This window comes from Tenrec ecaudatus, chromosome 10, assembly GCF_050624435.1.
Source record: "Tenrec ecaudatus isolate mTenEca1 chromosome 10, mTenEca1.hap1, whole genome shotgun sequence".
Lineage (NCBI taxonomy): Eukaryota > Metazoa > Chordata > Mammalia > Afrosoricida > Tenrecidae > Tenrec > Tenrec ecaudatus.
The window spans coordinates 136,860,635-136,884,035 of record NC_134539.1 but is presented as its reverse complement, the minus strand read 5'-3'; the positions used below and the strand labels follow the sequence as shown (position 1 = coordinate 136,884,035).

The following is a 23,401-nucleotide window of genomic DNA, read 5'->3' as shown; positions in this document are numbered from 1 at the left end:
GCCAACACCTGAGACTCCCAGGAAACGCGTCAGCTCTAGACCCCACGGTGGAGAGATGAAAAGAGGGGGGTGGGGGTGTAAAGAGAGCATTAACTTCAGATGTGCGGTAGCAAGAGACCCCCAACCAGAGGAGAGCTGGGCAAAGGGCCTGAGGAGGGCAGTCCCCTGGGCCTGCTTTGCTGAATGAACTGTGTCACAAATGAGGTAAACTGAGGCTTGGGCGTGTTAAGGACTTGCCTGAAGGTGCTCAACTGCAGCAGTCAGATTCTCCCTTACTTGTTTCAGTAAACAAAGGAAGGGGGGCACTCAGAGAGTATCTGGCCAGAATCCCTGTCTCTGTCCTGAGAGACAGCTGAGTGGTTTTCAGAGTCCTGTGGACCCCCAGGGGACATGAGACGTGGTCAGGAGATGTGCTTGGCTGCCACGCAAGGGGAGCCACCAGCTTCCAGTGGTCGACACCCAGGATGCTGCTAACTATCTTACAATACACAGGACAGTCCCTCTGGACAAGGGACTCTCCTCTCCCTAGTGTCGCTGTGAGAGCCCATCCTAGGGAGGGGGCAGGCAGCTGTGAGGGACACGGCTGCAGTGGCCGGAGCTTTGGCCGTTGCAGGAGGGGTCGGGCCGAGGGGTGTCTGAAGAAGCCCATTTCGAGTTGCTCTCTGCATCTTGTCGCACACGGTGCCCCCGCCCTGGCCGGGGTGTGCTCACGGCAACCCGTCCGTCCTCCCTGTGCAACTTCAGAGAGAAGCTTATAAAGTGTTTTAAGAGGTTGGGAAATTACAACCTCAGAAAACACATAAATACTTCCATAAATGCCAGCCGGGCAAAGCAAGCCTTCATGGGAGAAAAAGTAAACAAGCTGCCCCCACCCACAGAGAGCCCGTGTGGCCTGGAGACGGATGGATGGGTGGACGGACAGACGGATGGGGCTTACTCTCTGGCAGTTTCTCCCTTTTGTTTGGTTTCAAACCCCTTCCGGTTCACAGAGTCTGCTACTGATCAGGTGTCGTCCGGTTAGGGAGCAGAGGGTCAGAGTGGGCTGTCACACGCTGTCCTCCTAGGTGAAAGAGCTGTGGCCACAAAGAGGGAGGGACTTCCAGCCCCTCCCACGGCTCCCTCGCCCACGATCCCATGATCCCATAGTGGCATGAGACACAATGATGCGGTCACTGACGTTTTAGGGGGCTGGTTGTGGGGCACCTTCTGTCCTGATGGCCACCGTGTTGTGTCTGGTGGGCGTGCACATCTTAGGGTCAACAGCTCCTTCTGAGTCCCAGCATGCCTTGCTAGTCGCAACCCTAAACCAGCACCAAAGGCTGTCCACTCGCCAAGTCCCCATTTCTAAAATGCCCGACGGATTTCAAGACACCTCGACTGCTGCTCCCCTCTCCTCGTGTCTGCGGGGCGTAGGCATGCAGAGGGGGCCCTCTCCTGTACTGGTGAGAATGAGGAGGCGCTCAGACGGAAGCGATTTGCTTAATGTTGCAGGGGAAAAAAAAATCAATAGATCCAGGATTTAAACCTACCTGTTGGGCGTCTGGACTTGGGGCCCGAGGCCCTGGTTCTAACTTAGAAGACTCCAGCGCTACTCCTTGCTGCCTGCTCACCTCGGGCAAAGCTCGAGGCCTCAGTGTCCACATCTGTAAAGTGGACATGGTGTCGCCCACCTCCCGGCACTGCTGTGGGTGTCAAGTGAAAGAACCCCGAGTGTGGCACGGAGCTCGTTGATGGTCCACGAGCTGTACTTCCTGCGACTCCCCTCCCCCAGCCCGGAGACCAGGCCTGCATGAGCAGTGATGAGGGGAGCGGGTAGTGGAGGGGATGACCAGTGGACACATTGGGCTTCCTGTGTGTGTGTGTGTGGGGGGGAGGGGGCAGACAGAGACTACGAGAGCCAAATATCACTTTTAAGGCCACTCCCAATTTATGGGCTCTGATGTCATGACTCTTTGAAGAGGCAATAAAATCCATATGTTGCGGGAGTGACAACGGCCGAGAGTCCTGACTTAGCAAACCGAATTGTTTAAAAAAAAAAAAATTTAACAAGGCGAGGAAATTCTATCTAGATGGAGAGGAAAAAGCCATTACATTCAAATGAGATTAACCTTAGAGATCAGGGACAGACTTTCCCAAGAGTCAAGGACGTGTAACGTGCCAACACCCCATGGAAAGTGTATATAAACTCCCTGGAGAGGTTGCAGGGATGCAGAATCGGAGCGCCCTGCTGAGCTGCGTCTTGCCTCTGCTTGACCATGGCCACCCAGATCTGCACCCCGACCTTCTCTGCTGGCTCCGGCAAGGGCCTTTGCGGCTCAGCAGGCGGCATCTCCCGGGTGTCCTCCTTCCGTTCCGTGGGCTCCTGCAGGGTCCCCAGTCTTGCTGGGGGGGCAGGCTCCGCCTCTTCTGTTAGGTTGGGCCTTTCGGGTCTTGGGAGCTGCTTGCCTGGCTCCTACCTGCCTGCTGGGTGCCACCCTTCTGGCTTTGTGGGGTCTGGGGGCTGGTTCTGCGAGGGTTCCTTCAATGGCAGCGAGAAGGAGACCATGCAGTTCCTGAACGACCGCCTGGCCAACTACCTGGAGAAGGTGCGGCAGCTGGAGCGGGAGAACGCGGAGCTGGAATGTCGCATCCGCGAGTGGTGCGACTCTCAGATTCCATACATCTGTCCAGACTACCAGTCCTACTTCAAGACCATCGAGGATCTGCAGCAGAAGGTGACCGGGCCCTGGGCCCTCTCCAGCTGGGCAGCCCAACCACTGGGCGGGGTCTGTCTCATTACAAGGCCTTCCTATATAGGACTTCACCTTGTAGGGATTTCTCCAGGGAGAGCATGTTGTTATTATTTTTCTGTAGGGTCTTGCTTTCCTGGGAGACTCAGCCCTCTGTGTTGGGTTCTTGGTTGTCTCCTGTTGTCCTCATTCCCCTCTTGGCCTCAGCTAGAGGAAGCAAAGTTCTATTTAGGAAGTCACTGCTGGATATAGGCCCTGAGTCGATGGTTCCCTGTGTGTTGGCCTACTTCGTCTTTACCTTGGGTGTATTACCAGGCCCAATGAACAGATGCAGACGTTAAATCTTAGAGAGGTCCAGTGCCTCGTCTAAGAGTGCACACGGCCTCTAATGGTTGGATGCAGAGCCTGCAGCTGCATCTGCGTGGCTCAGTCCACTCTACCCTGTGCCATGTGGGAGCTACAGGTCTCGGGGCTGATGTTACCGACATCTGTGTGATGCCCCTGCTCCAGGGCTGCCGCTTCCCTTCGCCCCCCAGGTCAGGGCTCAGCGTTGGAAGTGCCTTAGACCACTGACTGCACTTGGAAGCATGGCTTCAGGGCGCTGGGCCATTTCCTCCCTATGCATCCTCCACGGCCAGGCCTTCCCCAACTCATAGGGCACCCCCTGATTTCCAGATCCTGATGACCAGGGCTGAGAATACCAGGCTGGTCCTACAAATTGACAATGCCAAGCTGGCTGCTGATGACTTCAGGACCAAGTGAGCGGGCTTGATCAGGGAACGTGGGCTGTCCCCTGCCTTGGGGAGGTGGGGAACAGGGAGGTGAAAGAAGGCCAGCAGATGCTTGAAAGCAGGACATCTGGCACTTGGGTCAGGACCAGGGCCTGCCTGCTCCCTACCCCGACTTGGCTGGGAGCCCCTGGCCCTGCCCGTTGCACGTTGCCTCTGTGGCGGACTTGGCAGGGATCCTTGTGTGTGCAGGTACGAGACGGAGCTGTCCCTGCGGCAGCTGGTGGAGGCCGACATCAACGGCCTGCGCAGGATCCTGGATGAGCTGACCCTGTGCAAGGCCGACCTAGAGATGCAGGTGGAGTCCCTGAAGGAGGAGCTGCTGTGTCTCAAGAGGAACCACGAGGAGGTGAGCCGGGGGCCACATCCCTGAGTTCTCCCCTCTAGCTGGCCCTAGGACATAACAACAGAGTCACCCCAGGTGGTGTTCAGGGATGCCAGGGGCTGGGGTAACACTGGGCATGTCATTTCCTGGCTTCCTCCAGCCTCGCAGCAATCCTGGGGGCACCTGGTTGACAAGGCACAGTTTACAGACGAGGGAACTGGGACTCAGAATGGTTAGGACCCTTGTCCACAAGTCCGTGGAGCCCAGGCCCCGCCCACAGCAGTACCTCTGCCTTTGGGCCTAGGCTCACAGTGCTTGGTAACCCTTCTCTTTGCTGGGTGTTTGTTTTACTGTGTCTTGCTGGCTTTCCCAGAATCCAGGAGGTATCGGAGCTGTGATGGGAGGTAGGGCTGGGGGAGCGCTGAGAGGTCCTGTCCAGTGTTACCCAGCTGGCAGCCGAGGGGGCTGGGCTTGAAGCCAGCTCAGTGGGACCCCGCGCTCAGCATCCCTCTCAGCACCTGGGCCCCCTCTCCCTTCGTCAGGAAGTCAGTGCGCTCCGCTGCCAGCTTGGGGACCGGCTGAACGTGGAGGTGGATGCGGCCCCGCCCGTGGATCTCAACAAGGTCCTGGAAGACATGAGATGCCAGTATGAGGTGCTGGTGGAGAATAACCGCAGAGATGTGGAGGCCTGGTTCAACACTCAGGTGGGGTTGGGGCACCAGGCCCGCATGTTCCTGGGGGTGGGGGCTGCCTGGAGAACGGCTTCACTCAGCCCCCTGTGTTCCCCCTCTCCCCCCATCTTTCAGACGGAGGAGCTCAACCAGCAGGTGGTGTCCAGCTCGGAACAGCTGCAGTGCTGCCAGACCGAGATCATCGAGCTGAGACGCACCGTCAATGCCCTGGAGATCGAGCTGCAGGCCCAGCACAGCATGGTGGGTGGCTGTGCCTGAGTGAGGCCGGTCTCTGTGTGGGCTACCTCGGGGCGGGGGTCATCTCCAGCCGTCCACGCAGCTCTCCAGAGCTGTGGGTTTCTGGGCATCCCTTCAGCAGCTCTTGTTCATTCTCTTCACAGCGGAACTCCCTGGAGTCCACCCTGGCTGAGACCGAGGCCCGCTACAGCTCCCAGCTGGCCCAGATGCAGGGCCTGATCACCAATGTGGAGGCCCAGCTGGCCGAGATCCGCTGTGACCTGGAGCGGCAGAACCACGAATACCAGGTGCTGCTGGACGTCAAGGCCCGGCTGGAGTCCGAGATCGCCACCTACCGCCGCCTGCTGGACGGAGAGGATTGCAAGTGAGTGGTCCGGGTGTCTTGGAGAGCCAGGCTTAGATGGGCTCACCTGAACCCGACCTCATAACCACAGCAAGGGCGTTCATCTCCGTGTGGTACTGTACAGGGGATGGGACGGGATCAGAGCCCAGGTCACCGCCTTTGGAGAGCAGGCTTAGGTAATTCCCAGGTGGACGAGTAAACCCAGCACAGAGCTCTTCCGCCGCCGTCACTTTATCTTCATCCCTGCAGCCCCAGCCTGCCACCCTTGGGGATCTCAGGGGTCACCAAGAGCCGGGCTTGACCCGATGGTGATGGGTATCTGGGCCGTTGTTTGTCATCAGACATTTGTCCCCATGGGCTCCCCAGGTTTGTTGACCGTGAATCTCAGGTCGGTGTCTACATGTTAAATGCACTCTTCCCTCAGGCTGCCTGCTCACCCCTGTGCCACGGAATGCAAGCCTGCCGTGAGGGTGCCCTATCTCCCGAGCATGCCCTGTGCCACCAGTATGCCCTGCCCCCCAGCTCCCCAGCTCAGCGCCCAGATCCGGACCATCACAGAGGAGCTCCGCGAAGGCAAAGTCATCTCCTCCAGGGAGCATGTGCAGTCTCGCCCGCTGTGAGCGGCTCGCCAGCCCGGCAGGCCTGGGCCCGAGGAAGGAGGACACCCCATGGCTCCTGGCTGCTCACCAAAGCCGCCCTTTCTTAGAGGGAACCCTGCTCAGCAAGTTTTTCTACCAAATACTTTTTGTGTTGTTTCTGGTCTTAACTGTGCTTTCACGCCATGCAAAGTGTAATCCGCTGCGCTGGACATGTGCCCAATAAAGTGTGTTCTCTCGGCATAGCAAACTCCACCCGGACTGAGTCGTCCATCCTCACGGGATGGGGTGGGGTGGGGTGGGGTAAGGGGTTGCGGTGATGTTGAGGCTTTGGGTTTCAGGCCTGTCTTCTCTGCCTACATGGAGGGACGTGGCTTGATGGCCCAGGCCATTTCATCGTGGGGATGGTCCCGGCCCTGGTGCAGGGCAACAGCCAGCCAGTCTGGATGGGTGCTGGCTTGTGGGGATGCCAGACAAAGGACCTCCAAGCCGGTCCTCCTCTGTGCCCCTGGAAAGGCCTGGGCCTGATGTCTGGTACCAGGAATATGGACACTCCCCAAAGGGTGCGAACACAGCTCTTTGCTCGGGAGAGGAGGTGTGAAGGCGGAGGCAGAGAATCCCGTGGCTCGTGGTCTCTGTGGTCTCAGCTGGTTCCTGTTGGGAGGATTAAGTAGGAGGGGTGTGCGCAGCACCCAGGCAGTGGTAGGCATCAGTGTCGGCATTACTAAACTCGAGTCGCTGGGCAGAGCAGCACCCTTGGAAGTGGGCACACTGAGGCCTTCTCCTCAGAGCACCCACTCCACCTGGGTGGGAAGCCAGCTCACATGGATCTCATCTCTACCCTTCCTGGGCCCCCCTTTCTGCATCCCTGCTCTGGTGTCTGAAGCCTGAAACCGCCAGGTCTGGCCAAACCACCCAAGGTTGGGGAGACGGTAGGTGGGTACTGAGCATGCAGTTGCATCCCATGCCCATTTGGAGGAACGGGTGTGGAACAGGCTGATTGACAGCTTGACAATTAATCATGCCAGGGGCTCCTCCCACTGTGTGGCACTGAATGAGCACTCGACGGCTTACGGAGTGCATGTACACACCGTGTCTCACACCCACAGCCTGGAGAGGCGTTTACGTGTGCATTTCCACCGAGCTGGCTGTTGAACTGTCCAGAGCATCGGCATGCGCTGAGGAGGCCCCTTTGCTTTCTACTTCAACTCGCCCTTCCGATTGGGCCAGTCAGATGATGGGCAAGGTGGCGGTTGAAGTCGGCACTGGCTGGCCCAGTCTCCCAGCAGATGCCAGGATCAGGATGCCAGTTCAGGACTTCTGACTCCTGCTCCATTACCTCCCAAGACGCTAAGAGAACTTGTGGGAAACAAATCTTATTTCAAGGTCTAGTCTACTTCCCAGGCATACCTGGCCTTTTCTCAGACATGCCTCACACATCAGCCAGACACCATATATGGACTGTCTACCGGTTCTATAGGCGATGTGGTGCTCATATAGGCCTTACTGATAGTGCGGGGCTGGGAAACAGCTGGACACAAATAGTTGATAACGTGCAGCATCCAAGGAGTCCTTGTTGGCCATGGACACAGTGCCAGGAGCAGCAAGATGGGTGCGAGGCAGGCTTTACTTGATTTAGGCTGGCCAGGGAACCTTTAAGGGGAGTCTTGGATTTTAGGAAGTCATCGTGGATGGGCCGGGTTTGGTGAAGCAGTTGAAGCACGCAAGGAAGTGTACTGGGGCCATCCACTGAGCTGAATGTCAAAGTCCTGTAGGGAGTTTCTGACACACTTGCTAAGAGGTTCTAGGCAATGATTCTATAAGAAAGCACTTAAATAGAACAGGGCAATGTAAGGCTACATTTTAAAAAGACTTACAGAACACATCAGCTTTAAAAACATTACTTTCATGTTTTACAGAACTATCTTAAAAGCCTTACGGTATAGGTAATCAGGAGAGGGTAGGTTTGAGTTAAGTGGGCATTCTGACACGGCTTCTCCTTTGGCTAATTGTGATGTGCAACAAACATCCTGGCAGCTTGAGGATTTGAAAGTCAAATCCTCTGCCTATGATGACCTGGGCCCTGCCCCTCGATGGGGAGAATCAATAGAACCTGTAGGATCTAATTTGGAATGGATGCTCTTGACTTTAATTTCGTTCCTGCTTATTTTAAAATTTTATTTTTGTTCCGAGCAACTTTTGGCCCGAGGACATGGTACTGACAAAGGATATGGTTAATCTGAGCAGATGCTAACTGGGCCGTGTGCTTCTATCCTTGTCAATTCCAGACCCCACAGGGCTTCCAGGCCACACTGCATGGCAGTGGTTAAGTGGTTGGCAGGCTGCTAAGTGACAGAAGGGTGCTTAGAACCCACCAGCGCTCTCCAGGAGATGGCCAGTCCCTCTGACGAGCCCGCCGGCTCCTAACCACGGGCTGCCCAAATAACCAGCCGTTTCCTGGAGGGACAGCTATAGTGCTCCTAGAGGGAAGGATGGGCAGACTTGTCCAACGTGCTTTGGGCAGTATCAGGAAAGACCAAACCTGGGGGACATCACGCTTGTCAAGGTGGAGGGGCAGCGAGAGAGGAAGGCCCTAGATGTGATGAACTGCGACAGTGGCTGCAACAATGGGACTGGATGAAAGAACAAGTTTGAAGGTGCAGGACCGGTGTTGGTTGTGTACAGGGCCGTTATGAGCTGGATTCAATTTGATGGCATCGGACATCCCTTTGTTGGAATTGGGTTAAGATGGACTTCCCCCCCCTCCCTCTATAACCCCTCTGCTTCCTCAGGGGCATCAGGATACTCTAAAAGGGATGGACCATTTACCCTTTCATTCACAACAGGCCTTCTCGAAGATCAGCACCACCGGGGTTTCAAAAGCAGGTGGTCAGTCCTCGCCTCCCCAAATACATACCCCCACGCAGGGTCAATTAATTGCAGGCTCACGAAATCTACTAAGGTTACTGCCTTGAGCATTCTGAGCTGGTTCAGGTTGGGGTGACAAGGTGTGGACTGCAAGTCTGGGGCTCCAGCCTCTTTAGTTTCCATGAGAAGACTGGGGGGCCTTGGGAGTCACCCCGGGGTCCTCTTGGGGGAGTCAACACTTTCTGATCCATATGTTGCAAGGTGTGTGTGGGGGGGGTGGGCTACGAAAGGAGACGAAGCTCTTTAACAACTGTACAAATGCAAGTTCTGCCATCTCCACTCACAGATCATGAGCTGTGGTACCTGGAGCAAGGTATGAAAACACTTTAAGACTCCTATTAAATAGGGATATACATTATGACAATCTCACGCTTTTGTGGAGCAAAATAATACAATGGTTAAGTCAAAGTACTGCAGAAAAATCAGGATACTTTTATTAATAAACAAAAATATCAAAATGGGAAGCTCTATTTTTGTAACCATCTATACCCAGGCTTATACACATTTGCAGTATTTCTATTTTTCCAAGCCTCCCCCCAGGACTTCTGCCCGCAGTTGTGACATCATGGGACTCAACTTGGGTTCTGTTTCATGTTCCTTCAGATTGGGAAACAAGCAAAAAGAAATCCGAGGAAGCACAGGGCCGGTGGGCAGACGGGTAAGGAGCACACTTCTAGTAGGACAGACCCTGCGACCCTCCCTCCAAAAACGAGCAGGTGCACCCATGATGCAGACCTCTCCTGGGCACGGCTTCCCCGGCCCTTTCTTCACCAACGCAGTTCCATCATTCCAGCAGATCCTCCTTGCAAGCTCCCCGCCGTCACTGTGTGTCAAGAGCATCTACCAAGGCTACTCTGTGGAATCCCGAAAAGCAGTCACCTTTACCTTCTGAGCCAACCTGCCTTCAATGTAACTGGCCCAGTGGATCCCTCAGAAACCACTATTTTGTTGTGACTTTACTCTCAGGATCAATTTGGTAAATCCAAGCGTCATCCCCGGTGACAATTTGTCCCATAAACTTGTCTCCATTGGCTTCCAGCTTGTTGGGAAGACTGATGGAGAGATCAGCCCTCTGACCTAGCTGCCCCTTGCGGAATGTTTTCGGCACCCACCCGGCTGACAGCTTGCTGCGGCCCAGGTGGACGTTTAAGATGGAAAAGGCTGAGCCGTGTGAGATCCCGACCTCAGTAGCGATGGCATCGATGGTGATTCTGTGATCCTCCTCCAGCAGCTTTTGGACTTCAGCCACCGTTTCCTCATTGGTTGAGGTCAACGGTCTTCCTTCTCTTGGCTCATCTTTGAGGTCTTCCCGGCCTTCTTTGAAACGCTTGATCCATCTGAAAATTGTTGTTTTATGTGGAGTGGCGTTCCCGTAAACTTGATGCAAAGCGTCAATGATTTGGGAGGAGGACCACTTGAGTTTTGTTAAAAATTTGATGTTAGCCCTAATCTCAAGATTGCTTTTTTCCATTGCGCAACAAGTGTGCTTTTTATGATTGTTTTTGAGGGTGCCCTAAAGAGACTAAGGGTATTAGTGAGAGGACTTGTCTGCTGTCACCCACTGATTGTGCGGACAGAACTGGTGCTCAAGGATGAAAACTTGACTTACCCTCTGAGGTACAAGCTCAAGGGACAAAAGGGGAACTTTCTACTCATTGCAGGGAAACCCCACTTAAGCGTCCGTGAACCACAAGCACTCAAAACCCATGCACCTTCAGCTGGTCGTCCTTAGCCAGTCCGATCTGCAAAGCGAAAGGGCACAGTTTTAAGGAAGGAAGGGAGGGGTTAAGGTCAATTTCCAATGAAACAACCCAAGAGCCAGGTAGCAAGCACAAGGCACAGGCTGCAAGCACAGTGTTTTCCCACGTGAGGAGTGTCATTAATAATTACCCCCGTGAACACCCGGCGTCCAAGTTCCACCTGCACACAAGCTGAATCAGGGCCTGGGAGGGCGGGGACTCCCCTCTTCAACCATTATTAAGAAACCATTTTCTTACTTATAAGAACCTCACATAGGTTCTAGCAAGCACTGAGGAGGCAGGATCTGAGACTGGCACACAGAGATCACCCAGAAGTGACAGAACCCACCTCTACAAGGAACTGGCATATGTGCTTGCGCTGGTCACCCTGGAGCTGAATCACTTCTCCGTATTCTGGATGTTCAATCACAGTCCCATTGCAGGCAAACTTCTGCAAGCACAAAGGTGGCAGAACAAGTCAGGCCGGGCAGCAGCATTTCTGCACCAAACAATCTCTTCCCCGGAAGGCAGTACTTCAAACCCAGGGGCCAATCCTCCAGGGGAAGATGTGGCTGTCTGCCCCTGCAGTTTCACAGCCTCAGAAATCCTAGGGAGGGTTTCAGCTGTGCTCTAGAGGCACCGATGAGTTCGAATCCACTAGGTAGTGGGTGGGGCTTTGGTAAATGACCAGGGAGGTGCAAAGGTGGAGCATGAACCAGAGATCTGGCCGAGGTAATGAGACCACAGGGGCAGTTCTAGGCGGCTCCAGTTCTATTCTGAACGGTCTCACAACACAAGTGGCATCTCCTTCTGGGCAAAAGACAAGGGCCTTTCCCATACGCTATTCAAGACCCACCTTCTTAAAGGCCTTCACCAGCTTCTTTTTGTCGTAGTCATCAGCGATCCCTTGGACAGTGGTCAGGGTCTTCCTGCCGTTGCGCTGTTGAATTCTTATATGGATATAATCCTCGGTCCCCGCGGGAAGCAGGTCATCACCCTTACTGGCATCAGCAAAGGGGTCTGGGAAGAAAGGCAAGTTCGTTTATCAGAGGCCGGGAGCTTTGGGGAGCGCAGCAACGGCAGCCCAAGTCGCACGGGGCCTGGGCCAAGTTCGGATACCTCGGTTGGCTTTCACCCAGCAGGTCAGTCCGGGAAAGCCACGGGCCAGACGGCCCGGGAACCCGAGCTCCGGAGGCAGGGCCGAGCTCTCACCCCTATTGGTCCATGTGTGCGTCACTTACGGTTGGCACCGCCTTCCCTTCCGTCTCTATGACAACGGCAGGGGCCACAGTCGACGTAAAGCAGGGGCGGCGGCTACGGTCCCCAGAGGACCGGGTGCTGTTAGTAAATGCACCACCGGAGATGCCTGGCCGGCCCCCGGGATCCAGGCCGCGGTCTCCGCACCCGGGCAGCTTTAAGGTGGCCCGGAAAGGTGCCGCCGTCCAGGCCGTCGGCAGGCCGGGGCGCCCCGCTCCCCCACCCGGGCCCGTGCTCACCGAAAGACTGGAGGTTCTGGATAGCGGGCATACGATTCGATTCCTTTTCCTCGCGGACACGGCCTGAAGGAGAAGGCGGGCGCAGAGGGCTGAGCGTCCGGTAGCAAGGCGGTTCGAGGTGGCTCGAGGAGGTGGATGCAGAAGCGTCCAGGGCGGCTCAGTGACGGGGACTGGGGGGCGGGGCCTGTAGTCCCTTATATAGACGCTCGTGACGTCAGCGCGCTGCCTTACGTCCGGGCCCAAGTGCCTAGATGCCGTCGCTTCCAATTGGTCCGGGGGCGGGGCCGAGGGTGAGCGCTTGCGCAGAAACTCTGCTGAGGAAGGCGTCGTCGCCAGCGAGCCGGGAGGTGGAAAGGGGAGGAAAGCTAGGTTCTTTCACGCGCCTGCGCAGTGCGACGAAAACCGAGGCGTGTCTGTCGCGCGTGCGCACTATGTACCTTGGCTGCCCCATCTTTCCTGCGCTGTAGCCCTACTTGCTGTATGAGGCTTTCTGCCCATGGGTTAGGTTGGCATTCCTTAAAGGATTTAGGAAGTGATCCTCCAAACCCGACGAATGCTCTCTATTTCATGCTCAGCCCCCCACCCACTCCTGCGCTCTTTTGCAGAAAGGTGTAGGGCAGCATTTTGAAGAGTTAATGAACATTAATAGGATCAGAGTCTTAATCTTATATTCTTCCCTCGTTTAAGGGAAGAATGTGGCGAACACATTAATGTGAATTGTTCTGGAATCAGACAAAGGATTCAAGCACCAGAAGCTTATGTGTGTGAGGGGGTGGTGGGGTGGGGGTGGGGGTGAGGGGACTCCATGAAATAAAACAAAAACAACCCACGATCATCCAGTCGATTCTGACTCATAACTTCCCTATTGGGCAGGGTAGAACTGGCCCCCCGAGTTCCCAAGGCTGTCACTCTGTAATGGGGTAGGAAGTCTTCTCTTTCTCCCCAGGAACTGGCTAGTGGTCTTGATACGACTGTTAAGATTTGGGATTCGTTGATTCGAGAAATTCTGTTGATTTCTGCAAGCGCCTTAGAGAAGGAAGCAGTGGGATTAAAAAAAAAAAAACACCCTAAAACTGCCTTAAAAATCCAGGGAAAGGCAAGCAAATTATATACCGTCAGCCATGCGGTAAATTGAGAGAATGTTTAACTGGTTACAATGAACAGAGGGCTTCTGCCATGGGACAAAGGCGGGGTGGGTCCCAGAAAGGGGAGGCATACTGTCACTCCTTCAAGGTCTTGGGCTCCAAGCCTTATCTAAAAGGCCTTGCTTGCTCAAGTTTGTTTGTCAACACTTGTGGAACATTGTTAAGTTTAAAAGGGAATTATGATGCAAGGGGGAAGAGTAGATGTTACATTCGGGTCTTTCTGCAAACCAAGTCTTAAACAGACTTGATCTCAAACCATGTCCCATTTCTTAGCACCAGGCTAAATCTATTCACTCTCACATAAGTTTGAATTGATGGCCCTGCTATTAGCCGTCCAACATGTAACTGCTAGGCCACCAAGGCTTGCCACTAAGTTGTTGTTAGGTGCCGTGAGTCAGCCCTGACCCACCGTGACCTTCTGCACAACAGGAGGAAGCGCCGCAGTCCTGTGCCATCCTCACCATTGTTCCTTTGCCCGAGCCCACTGAGGTCGCCACTGTGTCCATTTCTCTTGTCAAGGGACTTCCTCTTTTTCACTGCCCTTCCACGTCACCAAGCATGATGTCCTTCTGCAGGGACTGGTCTCTCCTGATAACATGTCCAAAGCAGGTAAGTCCGGCCATCCTCACCTTTGAGGAGCACTGTGGTCTTATTTCTTCCAACACAGATCCGCTTGTCCTTTTAGCAGTCCATGGCATGTTCAGTATTCTTCTCCAGCACACAATCCAGATACACCGATTCTTCTTTAGTCTTCCACATTCACTGTGCAACGTTCACATGCATACGATGCAATGGAGAATGCCATGGGTTGGGTCAGGCACACCTTAGCCCCCAAGGTAGCATGCTTATTCTTCAATCCTCTAAAGAGGTCTTTTATAACATATTACCTAACGCAGTACGTTTTTTGATCTCTTGACTGCTGCTTCTGTGAACTCCGATTGCGGACCCAAGAAAGACATTCTCTTTGGTGAATTCAACATTTTCTCCCTTTATCATGCTGTCCTCAATGATCCATTTGTGAGGATTTTGGTCTTCCTTACACTGAGTTGTAGTCTCTACTGAAGGCTGCACTCCTTGATCTTCATCAGCAGGTTCTTCAAGTCCTCCTCACTGTCAGCAAGAGAAGTTGTGTCACCTGTCTATCACAGGTTGTGAACAAACCCTTCCCCAATCCGTATGCCCATTCTTCTTGCTACATCATCCAGCTGATCTGGTGAGTTGATCAGCATTGAGATTAAACTAGTATGGTGACAGGACACAACCCTGACACACACTTTTCCTGATTTTACACTGTGCCGTATTCCCTTGTTCTGTCTGCACAACTGCCTCTTCATCCACATACAAGTTATGAACAAAACAATGTGTTTGGGAATTCCCATTCTTCTCCAGGTTATCCACAATTTAATGTGGTCCACACAGTCAAATGTCTTTGCAGAGTCAATGAAACACAAGTAAACAGACTTCTGGTATTCTCTGCTTTTAGCCAAGATCCATCTGACATCAGCAACGATATCCCTTGTTCCACATCCTCTTCTGAATCCAGCCTGAACTTCGGTCAGTTCCGTGTCAATATACTGCTGCAGCGGTTGTTAAGCAAAAATGGCCTTGCATGCAACATCAATGATATCGTTCTAGAGTTTCAGCATTCTGTTTGGTCCCCTTTCTTTGGAATGGGCACAAATATGAATCTCTTGCAGTCAGTTGGTCAGTAGCTAGCTGTCTTCCAAATTTCCTGCCTTAGACAAGTGAGAACTCCCAGCGCTTCTTCAGCTTGTGGAGACGAACGCACTCAGTGCTGTTTTAATCTCTTCCCTTGGCACCGTTGGTTCTTGCTCACATGCTACTTCCTAATCTCTGGGTTTCCAAGCCTGTCCACCTTCACAGGAGCAGAGAGCCTCATCTCTCTCCAGTGGAGCGGCTGGCGGTTTTGAACGGCTGACCTTGTGGTCAGCAGCCCAGCCTACCACCCGGGCCCAACCTTAGAAGGCGGTTGTCCTCTTCTCCTTTAACCAAGGAGGGTACAGTGACATGACATCACACAGTGGACCCCCGAGGGCTCACACCTACAATCACGAGACGACTGCTTCCCCTGAGCCACTGGAAGATACCGCTCAGGGCCTGTGGAGCCCGCCCCAGGCGCCTCCTTTCGATTATCCAGAGAGCAGGATTGTTCATGTGCAGCAGCCTGCGGCAGGATTCGAGGGCCGTGCAGGAGGCAGGGTAGTGTGGAGAGGGCGAGGTCAGCTGTGGCTGGAATCTCAGCTCCACCACTCCCGCACTGGGGGCATTTAGGCACGCTCCCATCCGCTCTGAGTCCAGGCTTCCTCACTGTTAAGAGGGAACTAGTCAGCTCAGCTGCACAGTGCGATCTGCAGGCGCAGTGAGACCCCGTGTGGGAAAGCTGCAAGCATGGTGCTCGGTGCCCAGTGCTGCTTCTGATGGGACAGGAAGGAGCACCCCAAACCACCGGACATCCCAAGGCCTGACCCACAGGGCTCCCCCCTGATGGGGGCCCATCTCTTGCTCCCCCCGCCCCTCTCCCTCAGCTCTACAGCACCAGCCTTCACTTGCTTGGCAGATAGAATGCTCTGGAAATATAGCCCATTCTTGTCACGTTCTCTGGTTTCACTCAACTCCGGTTGCACAGGTAAAACTAAAGGGCAGGATCATTGTATCTCCCAAGGATGCCTGCGAAGTAAGCCCACCCTCTCTCTCCCTCCACCACCTGAAGGTGACTAGAAGGGATGGGGAGACAGGGTCCTTCAGACATGGCTGTCAAACCTCACCACAGGCAGGTGACCAGTGACCCCGTCAGCCTCTGGTCACTGTATCTATGGATGCGGCTGCGACAACCAGGACAGGCTTCCTGGTGAGGAAGGGAGCTGACAGGTGCTAACTAAGCCGACAGGTGCTAACTGGTCAACTGCCTCGTTTTGCCCAGAATGGAGGGGTTGCCTGGCACGCAGGCTTTCCAGCATGCACACGCAAGGAGGGCAAGGCAACGGGGAAGAGCTGAGCACCCTGCTGAACCTTCTGGGCCATCCGAGAGCCTCCTGTCGCTTGGTCCTTCTGTCTCCCAGGAGCCAACCAGAGGCCGCCTCCACTCCTTTGGGCCCATAAAAGGGAAAAAACACCGGAGAAAGTCAAGTTGAGCCGGTGGCTGGATCCCACGCCTGCTTAACGAGGTAGCCGAGGTTGAAGCCCTAATGACAGGCCCCTTTGAAGAACTGGGGAGACTTGGTCTTCCCAGCAACGTGGGCCTGCAGAGCGGAGTCTCCACACAGTCGCAAACCCAATGGGGCTCCTTTTTTTTTTTTTACGAGGCGGGGAAATGTTCAGGGGAGGCTAAAGGACAGGTTAATGAGAGGTTCAGAAAGAAAGTGAAATTAAGTTTAATGAGGAGAGAACCCTTTGGAAAGACCAACGCCCACTGGGGTGGGGGTGCTGAGATATAAACGGGGCTGAGGACTGCTGCCGCCTCATTGGGGTTCCTGGACCCAGGTCTCCCACGAGACTGGACATCTTCGAGACCATGGCTTCCAAGTGTCTCAAGGCCAGCTTCTCCTCGAGGTCCCTCAAGGGTCCGGGCGGGGCCGGCGTGGGCTCCCCCCGCATGCACTCCAGTAGCTCCTGCAAGCTGCCCAGCCTGTCCCGCGGGCCCCAGTCCTTTTCGGCATGCTCTGCTGGGCTGGGCCGAAGCAGCTGCAGGGCAGCCAGCTGCCTGCCTGCCTTCTCCCTCCCCCCAGGGGGCTTTGCCACAAGCTTCGGCATGGGCGCTGCCTGGGGTGGGGAAGGCATTCTCAACGGCAGCGAGAAGGAGACCATGCAGTTCCTGAACGACCGGCTGGCCAGCTACCTGGAGAAGGTGCGGCAGCTGGAGCGGGAGAACGCGGAGCTGGAGGGTCGCATCCATGAGTGGTGCCAGCAGCAGGTGCCCTACATGTGCCCGGACTACCAGTCCTACTTCCGGACCATGGAGGAGCTCCAGAAGAAGGTGAGGAGGTTCTGGGGGTCTTTGGGTGTGCTGGAGAGTGGGGATCCTTTGCAATGGCAGTCTTGTTTCTGTACAGCCCTTTGGGGTGTGGGGGTGGTCCCCCAGCCCTTCCTCCCGTGGCCACATTCGTTCTCCCCAATAACCTCATGAGCGAGGAATCCTCCGTCCACTTGACAGATGAGTGCAGAGGCTCAGGCTGGCTCGGTGACCTACGCAAGGCGACGCAGCCGGCGGTTGGTGGAGGCAGCATTCGACCGCAGGGCCTGTCCACATACCACCTGGCTGCGTGGTCTCCGATGCCGTGCCCCACCTCCCTGCCCCTCCACGCTCTCTATTGGATGGGATGTGTTTGCTACAGACCAGGTTTCCCAGAACAACTGCAGGCCAGAGAGGAAAAGCCTGACCGAGAAATTTCTTCTTGCCCATCTCCTGTCCCCTGGAAGTCGCAGCTGGGTCTTGAGAGGGGTCCTTTGTGGCCGGAGACACACACAGGGCTCTGCCCTGGGCCTCCCAGGAGTCTCGCTCCCCTGGGTCCCACCTTCCCGGCAGCGTTTGCGACCCTGGATCGTAGATCCGAGGTGCTTTGCGGTGGAAGGACCGCACAAGGTTTCCAGTCTGATCCTTTTCTCAGGAGACCCCAGCTGCCAAGGGTCCAGGGATGGGTGGCCCCTTCTCCCAGAGGGGAGCTGTGACAGCTCTGGGCAGCTTCGGCCAAGGTAGCATGCTCTCTTTCACTGAATTCACGTCTTCATTTCCCCAGACCCTGTGCAGCAAGGCTGAGAACGCCCGGCTGGTGGTGCAGATTGACAACGCCAAGCTGGCTGCCGACGACTTCAGGACCAAGTGAGTTGCCCGAGAGCAAGGGGCTGCCGCCCGCCCTCCTGTTTGCCCTGGCTCAGGAACTGCATGTCGGTGCTGTTCGGACTCGGAGTTTGGGTCGCATCAAGCAAGCCCCAGACTTACCCACAGCACCCTGTTCTGACATTAGCACCCTGTTCTGTGACCGCAGGTACGAGACGGAGCTGTCCCTGCGGCAGCTGGTGGAGGCCGACATCAACGGCCTGCGCAGGATCCTGGACGAACTGACCCTGTGCAAGTCCGACCTGGAGGCTCAGGTGGAGTCCCTGAAGGAGGAGCTGCTGTGTCTCAAGAAGAACCACGAGGAGGTGAGTCTGGGGGGACGGAGGTGGGGGGGGGCTGAAGGAACACGTGGGCATGGAGAGCAGGTGGGCATGAGGGAGCAGGGGAGAAGGCGGGCAGCCAGGGACGTTGGCGCCGAGCTTGGTTTGTGCCTCAGGAAGTGAACTCGCTGCGCTGCCAGCTGGGGGACCGGCTCAGCGTCGAGGTGGACGCTGCCCCGCCTGTCGACCTGACCCGTGTTCTGGATGAGATGAGATGCCAGTACGAGACCCTCGTGGAGAATAACCGCCGAGATGCTGAAGACTGGTTCAACACCCAGGTAGGTACCTAGAACCCAGCCAGGGCAGCAGGGATGGGTGACAAGGACCACAGAAGTGGCCCCGGGGCGCTACCCTAAGGAACCTGACCTTGAGTTCTAGCTCAGCTTGTGCAGTCTCGGGCAGGTTACTGTCCTTGAAGCCTGGGTTGGACTGGGTTATCTGAAAGGGCTTTTCTGGCTTGTGATGCTAAGTGGCCTCTGTAGGCCTCTGAAGCTGAGCCCTGGGTGTTCCTGACCAAGGTGTGTGTGTGTGTGTGTGTTTCAGACGGAGGAGCTCAACCAGCAGGTGGTATCCAGCTCGGAGCAGCTGCAGTCCTGCCAGGCTGAGATCATCGAGCTGAGACGCACCGTCAATGCCCTGGAGATCGAGCTGCAGGCCCAGCACAGCATGGTGAGTCCTGAGGCTCGAGCAGGCCTGCTGGACCAAGGCTAGGAGCGGCACACGAGCTCTCAGTCCCCTGTGCCGGCGACATAGGCAGGCTCCACAGTTCACGTTCTTGACCATTAAGGCTTCTCTGTGCATAGAGGCGGGAGTGAGGGCCGAGCCCCGAGCCTTAGCTAACCCCATTGGTAAAAGACGGATCTATAGTGCCCGGCATGTCCTGGCAGTAGCGCTGGTATTTGTGTGAGCAGTTACAACACCTCCCCCCTTCCCAGTAATTATCGGTTACTTAGAGATGTTGTTAAGACGGGTGAGTTTCTCTAGGAGGGTTCAGGGGCTAATTGGCTCACCTCAAATGCAATGTGTGATCAGGGAGCTGGAGTGGCCCATCCTAGTTCAAAGTGCTTCTCCTCTGCTGTTGCTTTCCGAGGCCTCCCTGAGACCGGGTGGATGCAGAACAGCATCCTGGCACCTTCTTTGATCTCGTGCCTTCTCTCATCTCACACCTTTCTCCTCCCGGGCCAACCTCTGCCCTCCCAGAGAGATGCTTTGGAATCCACCCTGGCTGAGACCGAGGCCCGCTACAGCGCCCAGCTGGCCCAGATGCAGGGCCTGATCACCAACGTGGAGGCCCAGCTGGCGGACATCCGCTGTGACCTGGAGCGGCAGAACCAGGAGTACCAGGTGCTGCTGGACGTGCGGGCCCGGCTGGAGGGCGAGATCAACACGTACCGGGGCCTGCTGGAGAGCGAGGACGGCAAGTGAGTATCGTGTGATGTGTCCTCTGGTCATGTGAACGCAGCCCACAAAGGCCTGGGCCCATCACCTGGTGCCTGGCTGTGGTCCAACCTGAGGGGCCCAAGGGCCTGGGAGCAGTTTTGGTCTTAATACAAATTCATCACGTGAGCCCAGCCAGCCCCTTCTCTTTTATTGGGGCTCTGTTTTCCCCTGGGTAAAACGATGGGGCAGGACTGGGTGGTCTTCAAGCTGTCATCTGGTTTTCACCATTTGGGATCTGCTCTGAGTTCTTAAGAATAATCTGACTTTTTTTCCCTCCCCTTCCTAGGCTTCCGTGTAACCCATGTGCCCCTGACTACTCGCCCTCCAAGTCCTGCCTCCCCTGCCTCCCTGCGGCTTCCTGCAGTCCTGGCGCTGCCCGAATGAACTGCAGCCCCCGCCCCATTTGTGTGCCCTGTCCGGGGGGCCGGTTCTGAGAGTGACTGACCTAGAGGGCCAAGGCCATGGTCTTTAGGGCCCGGGTCAGCTCAACCCTAACCCTCAAAGGCCAATCTCCTTCTCTGGGCAGAGGCCTGGGCTCAGAGCAGACACCCCCCCACCCACACCCCGTTTCACAAAGCTGCCCTCAATGGCGTCCACTCCTTTTCATTTCAATGGGTGCCGGGTCTCTGTCCTCAGCCTGCCTCCCTCCCGGGTCAGGTGTTCTTCCTGGGTGTCGCTCCAGTGGGTTCTGAAATGCAAGGGAGGACTTGCATAATAAAGCACATTGGCTCTGGCTCGGCTGCCTCTCTTTGCCCACAGTTCTGCCATTCACACTGGGTTTGGAGGGAGGGCTCTTGGGCTGATGAATGGAGGGTGTTTGGTTTAGTACGCCCTGGGGGGTTACAGGGTCCTTTGGCCTCTGTCTGAAGAATGGGGTGAGAGGTCTGTAGGGAGACTTCCTAGGCTTTCTAAGCAAAGAAAGATTGAGGTCTTTCTTCAAGGTCCAATCAATGTGGCTTGGAACATTTTAGGACAGGTAGCCCCATAGCCTTATCGAAGCTGCGGTGTGGTGTCTCATGGTTCAGAACTCACTTCCATGAGTCGATGTCCACTGACAGCCACCCTGTCGGACTGCCCCTGTGGGCGTCTGAGACTCACTCTTTTACTCGTTTTTTTGTTGGAGATGAGAACTCTTTATGGGAGAAGAAAGCCCTGTCTTTCTCCAGTGGAGTTGCTGGTGGTTTAGAACCGCTGACCTTGCGGTTAGCAGCCCAGTGTGTAACCACTATGCCACCAGGGTAGTCTCCATGCCAACCCCTTCTTCCATGATAATCCCTTCTCACCGTTATTCCAGTTCAGCAATCACCCTTGGCAGTCAGCATCTACCGGTGATGGGAGAGTGAGCCTGCTGCGTCTACCATAATTAGTGGTTCTTCTTCTGGCTCTTGCTCTCTAATGAGACACATCGTGTCTTTGGGAACCAAAGCATTTCCACATGGATGTGGGGCCCCAGTCTCTGGTCCTAAAGGTTCCCACTTGCACCCACGATGTTCTCTTGGAATAGACCGGGCAGATACTAAATTGCACCAGTCCCATGTGGAGGATGGGGAGAGGCAAAGGCAAAACATCGTAAGGTTGAAAGAAGGGCAGGTTGTCCCCAGATAGGAGGATGCGCCTCCTAAGATGCTCACTCAGAGCGATTGCTAAGGCGTCTCAGGGACACTGAGATAGGTGGTAGCACTGACCTGGGGGAACAGATCAATCAGCTCTTTCCAGTTCCATCCTGGCTGAGAATTTTAATTCCCGCACACATATCTTGAATCTGAATGCACATTTCAACAGGTGACCACCTGTTTGAAGCCCTGCACGAGACGCCCTACCTTTCAGGTAGTGTCCAATGCAGCACACCTGATTTTAGGATCCTCTTCTTTCGAATGTCCTAGAAAGGAGGACCTTTGGGTCTTTGGTTTTCTCCAGCCTTCCTGCTCCTGCCATCTGGCAAAACCTCAGTCTCAGCCTTCTTCGGACACCGTGGGTGGTTTGCCGAGGCTCAGTCACCTAAGGAGAAGGGTGGCCGCAGGTCATTCACTTCAGTGAACACACCCAGGGGCCACCTTGTGCAGAGCGGTGAGCACGTGCCAGGGCAGGATTGTGTGGGGGAAGCCTGGGCATGGGGTAGGAAGGTCTTGCTACCTCTCTTTGCATGTCTGCTTCAGTGGTAGGAGGAGGCCATGGGAAAAAGAGGCCTGATGTTTGTGCAAAGCACATGGGCTTTGGAGTCGGACTGATCTGGTCACCTCTCTTACGCCTGTGGGTGCTTTAACAGGCCACCGTCCCTGTCCAGGTCCTGTTTCCTCATCTATAAAATGGAGAAGGTGGTACTTTAGGGGTTACAAAGGCCGCTACTGCTTGGTTGAGCTATGCTGGGCTTTTGAAAACTGGTCTCTGCTGCCCAGTCTCTATTCCAGTTGGCAGCCAGCCCCTGTTCCCTTCCCGAGGTTTGCTCCCAGCCCCAATGCCCCGGGTAGAGCAGGAGGGACGACATGGTGAAGCATGACAGGATCCCTGGGCAGTACCATCAGGTGACAGTCCCAGTTCGCCCTGAGGTGCCTCAGGAGCCTGTGCTTTTTGAGGACCCACCGTCTGGTGGTCTCCTTCTAAAGCCCCAGCCCCTGGTGCCCAGTTCTGCTCCGACACACACGGGGCTGGCCTGAGTAGCAATTGGGTTGGCTTTTTCATTCGGATGTGCTGTGCCAAGCTGACACTGAGCCGCGTTGGTGCAGGGAGGTCTCTGTCGGGCTGCTCTGCGGAGTCCACGGACTGGAGTCCACTCGGTCATACATAAAATACCCCCTTCCTCTCGATGCCATCCCTTGTGGCGTAAGCCCTTTGAACCCATATGAAATCCCTCCGAGACATCACCAGTCCCATCATCTGGCCTTTCATGATTATCTGCTTCCTTCGCTGGTGCTTTGCAACACAGCCATGCCAGTACCATCCAGTCACAGGGCCTCAGCCCTGCACACCTTCGCTTGAGCTGGCGAGCTGGGTCCTCCCTCCAGGAACTTTGATTGAGCAAGTCTGGCGATGCCCTGAAGTCAAAAGCTTAAAAAGTCCACCGGGCGATTCTCATGGTTTCTAAGCTGCTCCGGGGGGGGGGGGGGGGGGAGATCATCGGGTTTTCTATTCCTGTCAACAGTGACGTCTCTGAAACCCACAGGGCCAGGTCTGCCCTTTCTGCTGACCTCCAGGCCACGGAGCTGAGCTGAGCCCTGAAAATGGACTGGGCTCACACTTGCTCAGCCACTATGGCCCCGGGCTCCGCTTCGTCATCCCTCAGGGCCCTGATGCACTGGACCTGGAGTCCCAGCTCGATCCATGGTCATGCCCCTACTCTTGCTTCTCATGGAAGCTGTGATGTGAAGCGCAGGCCTTTCTTCACAACGTCAAGCGCTGCCCAGGCCAAGCATTTGGGCTCAGTGCACTTTGCTGAAGATTCTTTGGGGGCCAGTCGCTGCTCTCCATCTTCCGGGTGCCGCGGCTCCTGGTTCCTGTCTTTTTCTTCTACCCACTTCCTGGTTCCACATGTGTCCTGTAACCGTCAACTCCTTGTCTCTCTGACACACCCAACAATTTCCTTCCTCCTCAACACACTGGGGCCCCAGCTTTGATGCCATGTCCTTACTAAGAGACCAACCCTACACGACAGAGTAGAGCTGCTCCTGCGAGTTTCTGAGGGCGGAACTCCTTATAGGGGCAGAAAGCCTCATCTTTCTTCCACAGAGCGGCGGGTGAGTTTGAACCGCCGACCTCATGGTTAGCAGCCCC

At 55.4% G+C, this 23,401-nt stretch overlaps 3 protein-coding genes across 3 annotated transcripts; 2 read left to right on the top strand and 1 right to left on the bottom strand.

Moving 5' to 3' along the window:
- Window positions 1–2,255: 2,255 nt before the first annotated feature.
- KRT36 (keratin 36) lies at window positions 2,256–5,734 on the top strand. Its single transcript, XM_075559361.1, has 7 exons — window positions 2,256–2,714; window positions 3,405–3,487; window positions 3,710–3,866; window positions 4,385–4,546; window positions 4,649–4,774; window positions 4,915–5,135; window positions 5,539–5,734. Exons 1-7 carry the CDS (start codon window positions 2,256–2,258, stop codon window positions 5,732–5,734), a joined length of 1,404 nt encoding a protein of 467 aa, XP_075415476.1.
- A 3,316-nt stretch (window positions 5,735–9,050) lies between these two features.
- On the bottom strand, window positions 9,051–12,043 carry LOC142459847 (eukaryotic translation initiation factor 1-like). The gene is made up of 4 exons (XM_075561806.1): window positions 11,874–12,043; window positions 11,234–11,397; window positions 10,727–10,828; window positions 9,051–10,380 (listed from the first exon to the last, which is right to left on the bottom strand). The coding sequence occupies exons 1-4, from the start codon at window positions 11,902–11,904 to the stop codon at window positions 10,336–10,338; spliced, it is 342 nt and encodes a 113-aa protein (XP_075417921.1). The 5' UTR covers window positions 11,905–12,043; the 3' UTR covers window positions 9,051–10,335.
- A 4,507-nt stretch (window positions 12,044–16,550) lies between these two features.
- On the top strand, window positions 16,551–20,067 carry KRT35 (keratin 35). The gene is made up of 7 exons (XM_075559360.1): window positions 16,551–17,012; window positions 17,773–17,855; window positions 18,022–18,178; window positions 18,310–18,471; window positions 18,737–18,862; window positions 19,394–19,614; window positions 19,920–20,067. The coding sequence occupies exons 1-7, from the start codon at window positions 16,551–16,553 to the stop codon at window positions 20,065–20,067; spliced, it is 1,359 nt and encodes a 452-aa protein (XP_075415475.1).
- Window positions 20,068–23,401: the final 3,334 nt, after the last annotated feature.

Excerpts from the sequence above, each read along its gene's own strand:
- KRT36 (XM_075559361.1), top strand. The coding sequence starts at position 2,256 with ATGGCCACCCAGATCTGCACCCCGACCTTCTCTGCTGGCTCCGGCAAG. Across the intron at positions 2,715-3,404 it reads TCGAGGATCTGCAGCAGAAG|ATCCTGATGACCAGGGCTGA; the intron begins GTGACCGGGCCC and ends CCTGATTTCCAG. Across the intron at positions 4,775-4,914 it reads TGCAGGCCCAGCACAGCATG|CGGAACTCCCTGGAGTCCAC; the intron begins GTGGGTGGCTGT and ends TTCTCTTCACAG.
- LOC142459847 (XM_075561806.1), bottom strand. The coding sequence starts at position 11,904 with ATGCCCGCTATCCAGAACCTCCAGTCTTTCG. Across the intron at positions 10,829-11,233 it reads TGGTGAAGGCCTTTAAGAAG|AAGTTTGCCTGCAATGGGAC; the intron begins GTGGGTCTTGAA and ends TTGTGCTTGCAG. Across the intron at positions 10,381-10,726 it reads TATGCCAGTTCCTTGTAGAG|ATCGGACTGGCTAAGGACGA; the intron begins GTGGGTTCTGTC and ends TTCGCTTTGCAG.
- KRT35 (XM_075559360.1), top strand. The coding sequence starts at position 16,551 with ATGGCTTCCAAGTGTCTCAAGGCCAGCTTCTCCTCGAGGTCCCTCAAG. Across the intron at positions 17,013-17,772 it reads TGGAGGAGCTCCAGAAGAAG|ACCCTGTGCAGCAAGGCTGA; the intron begins GTGAGGAGGTTC and ends TCATTTCCCCAG. Across the intron at positions 19,615-19,919 it reads CTGGAGAGCGAGGACGGCAA|GCTTCCGTGTAACCCATGTG; the intron begins GTGAGTATCGTG and ends TCCCCTTCCTAG.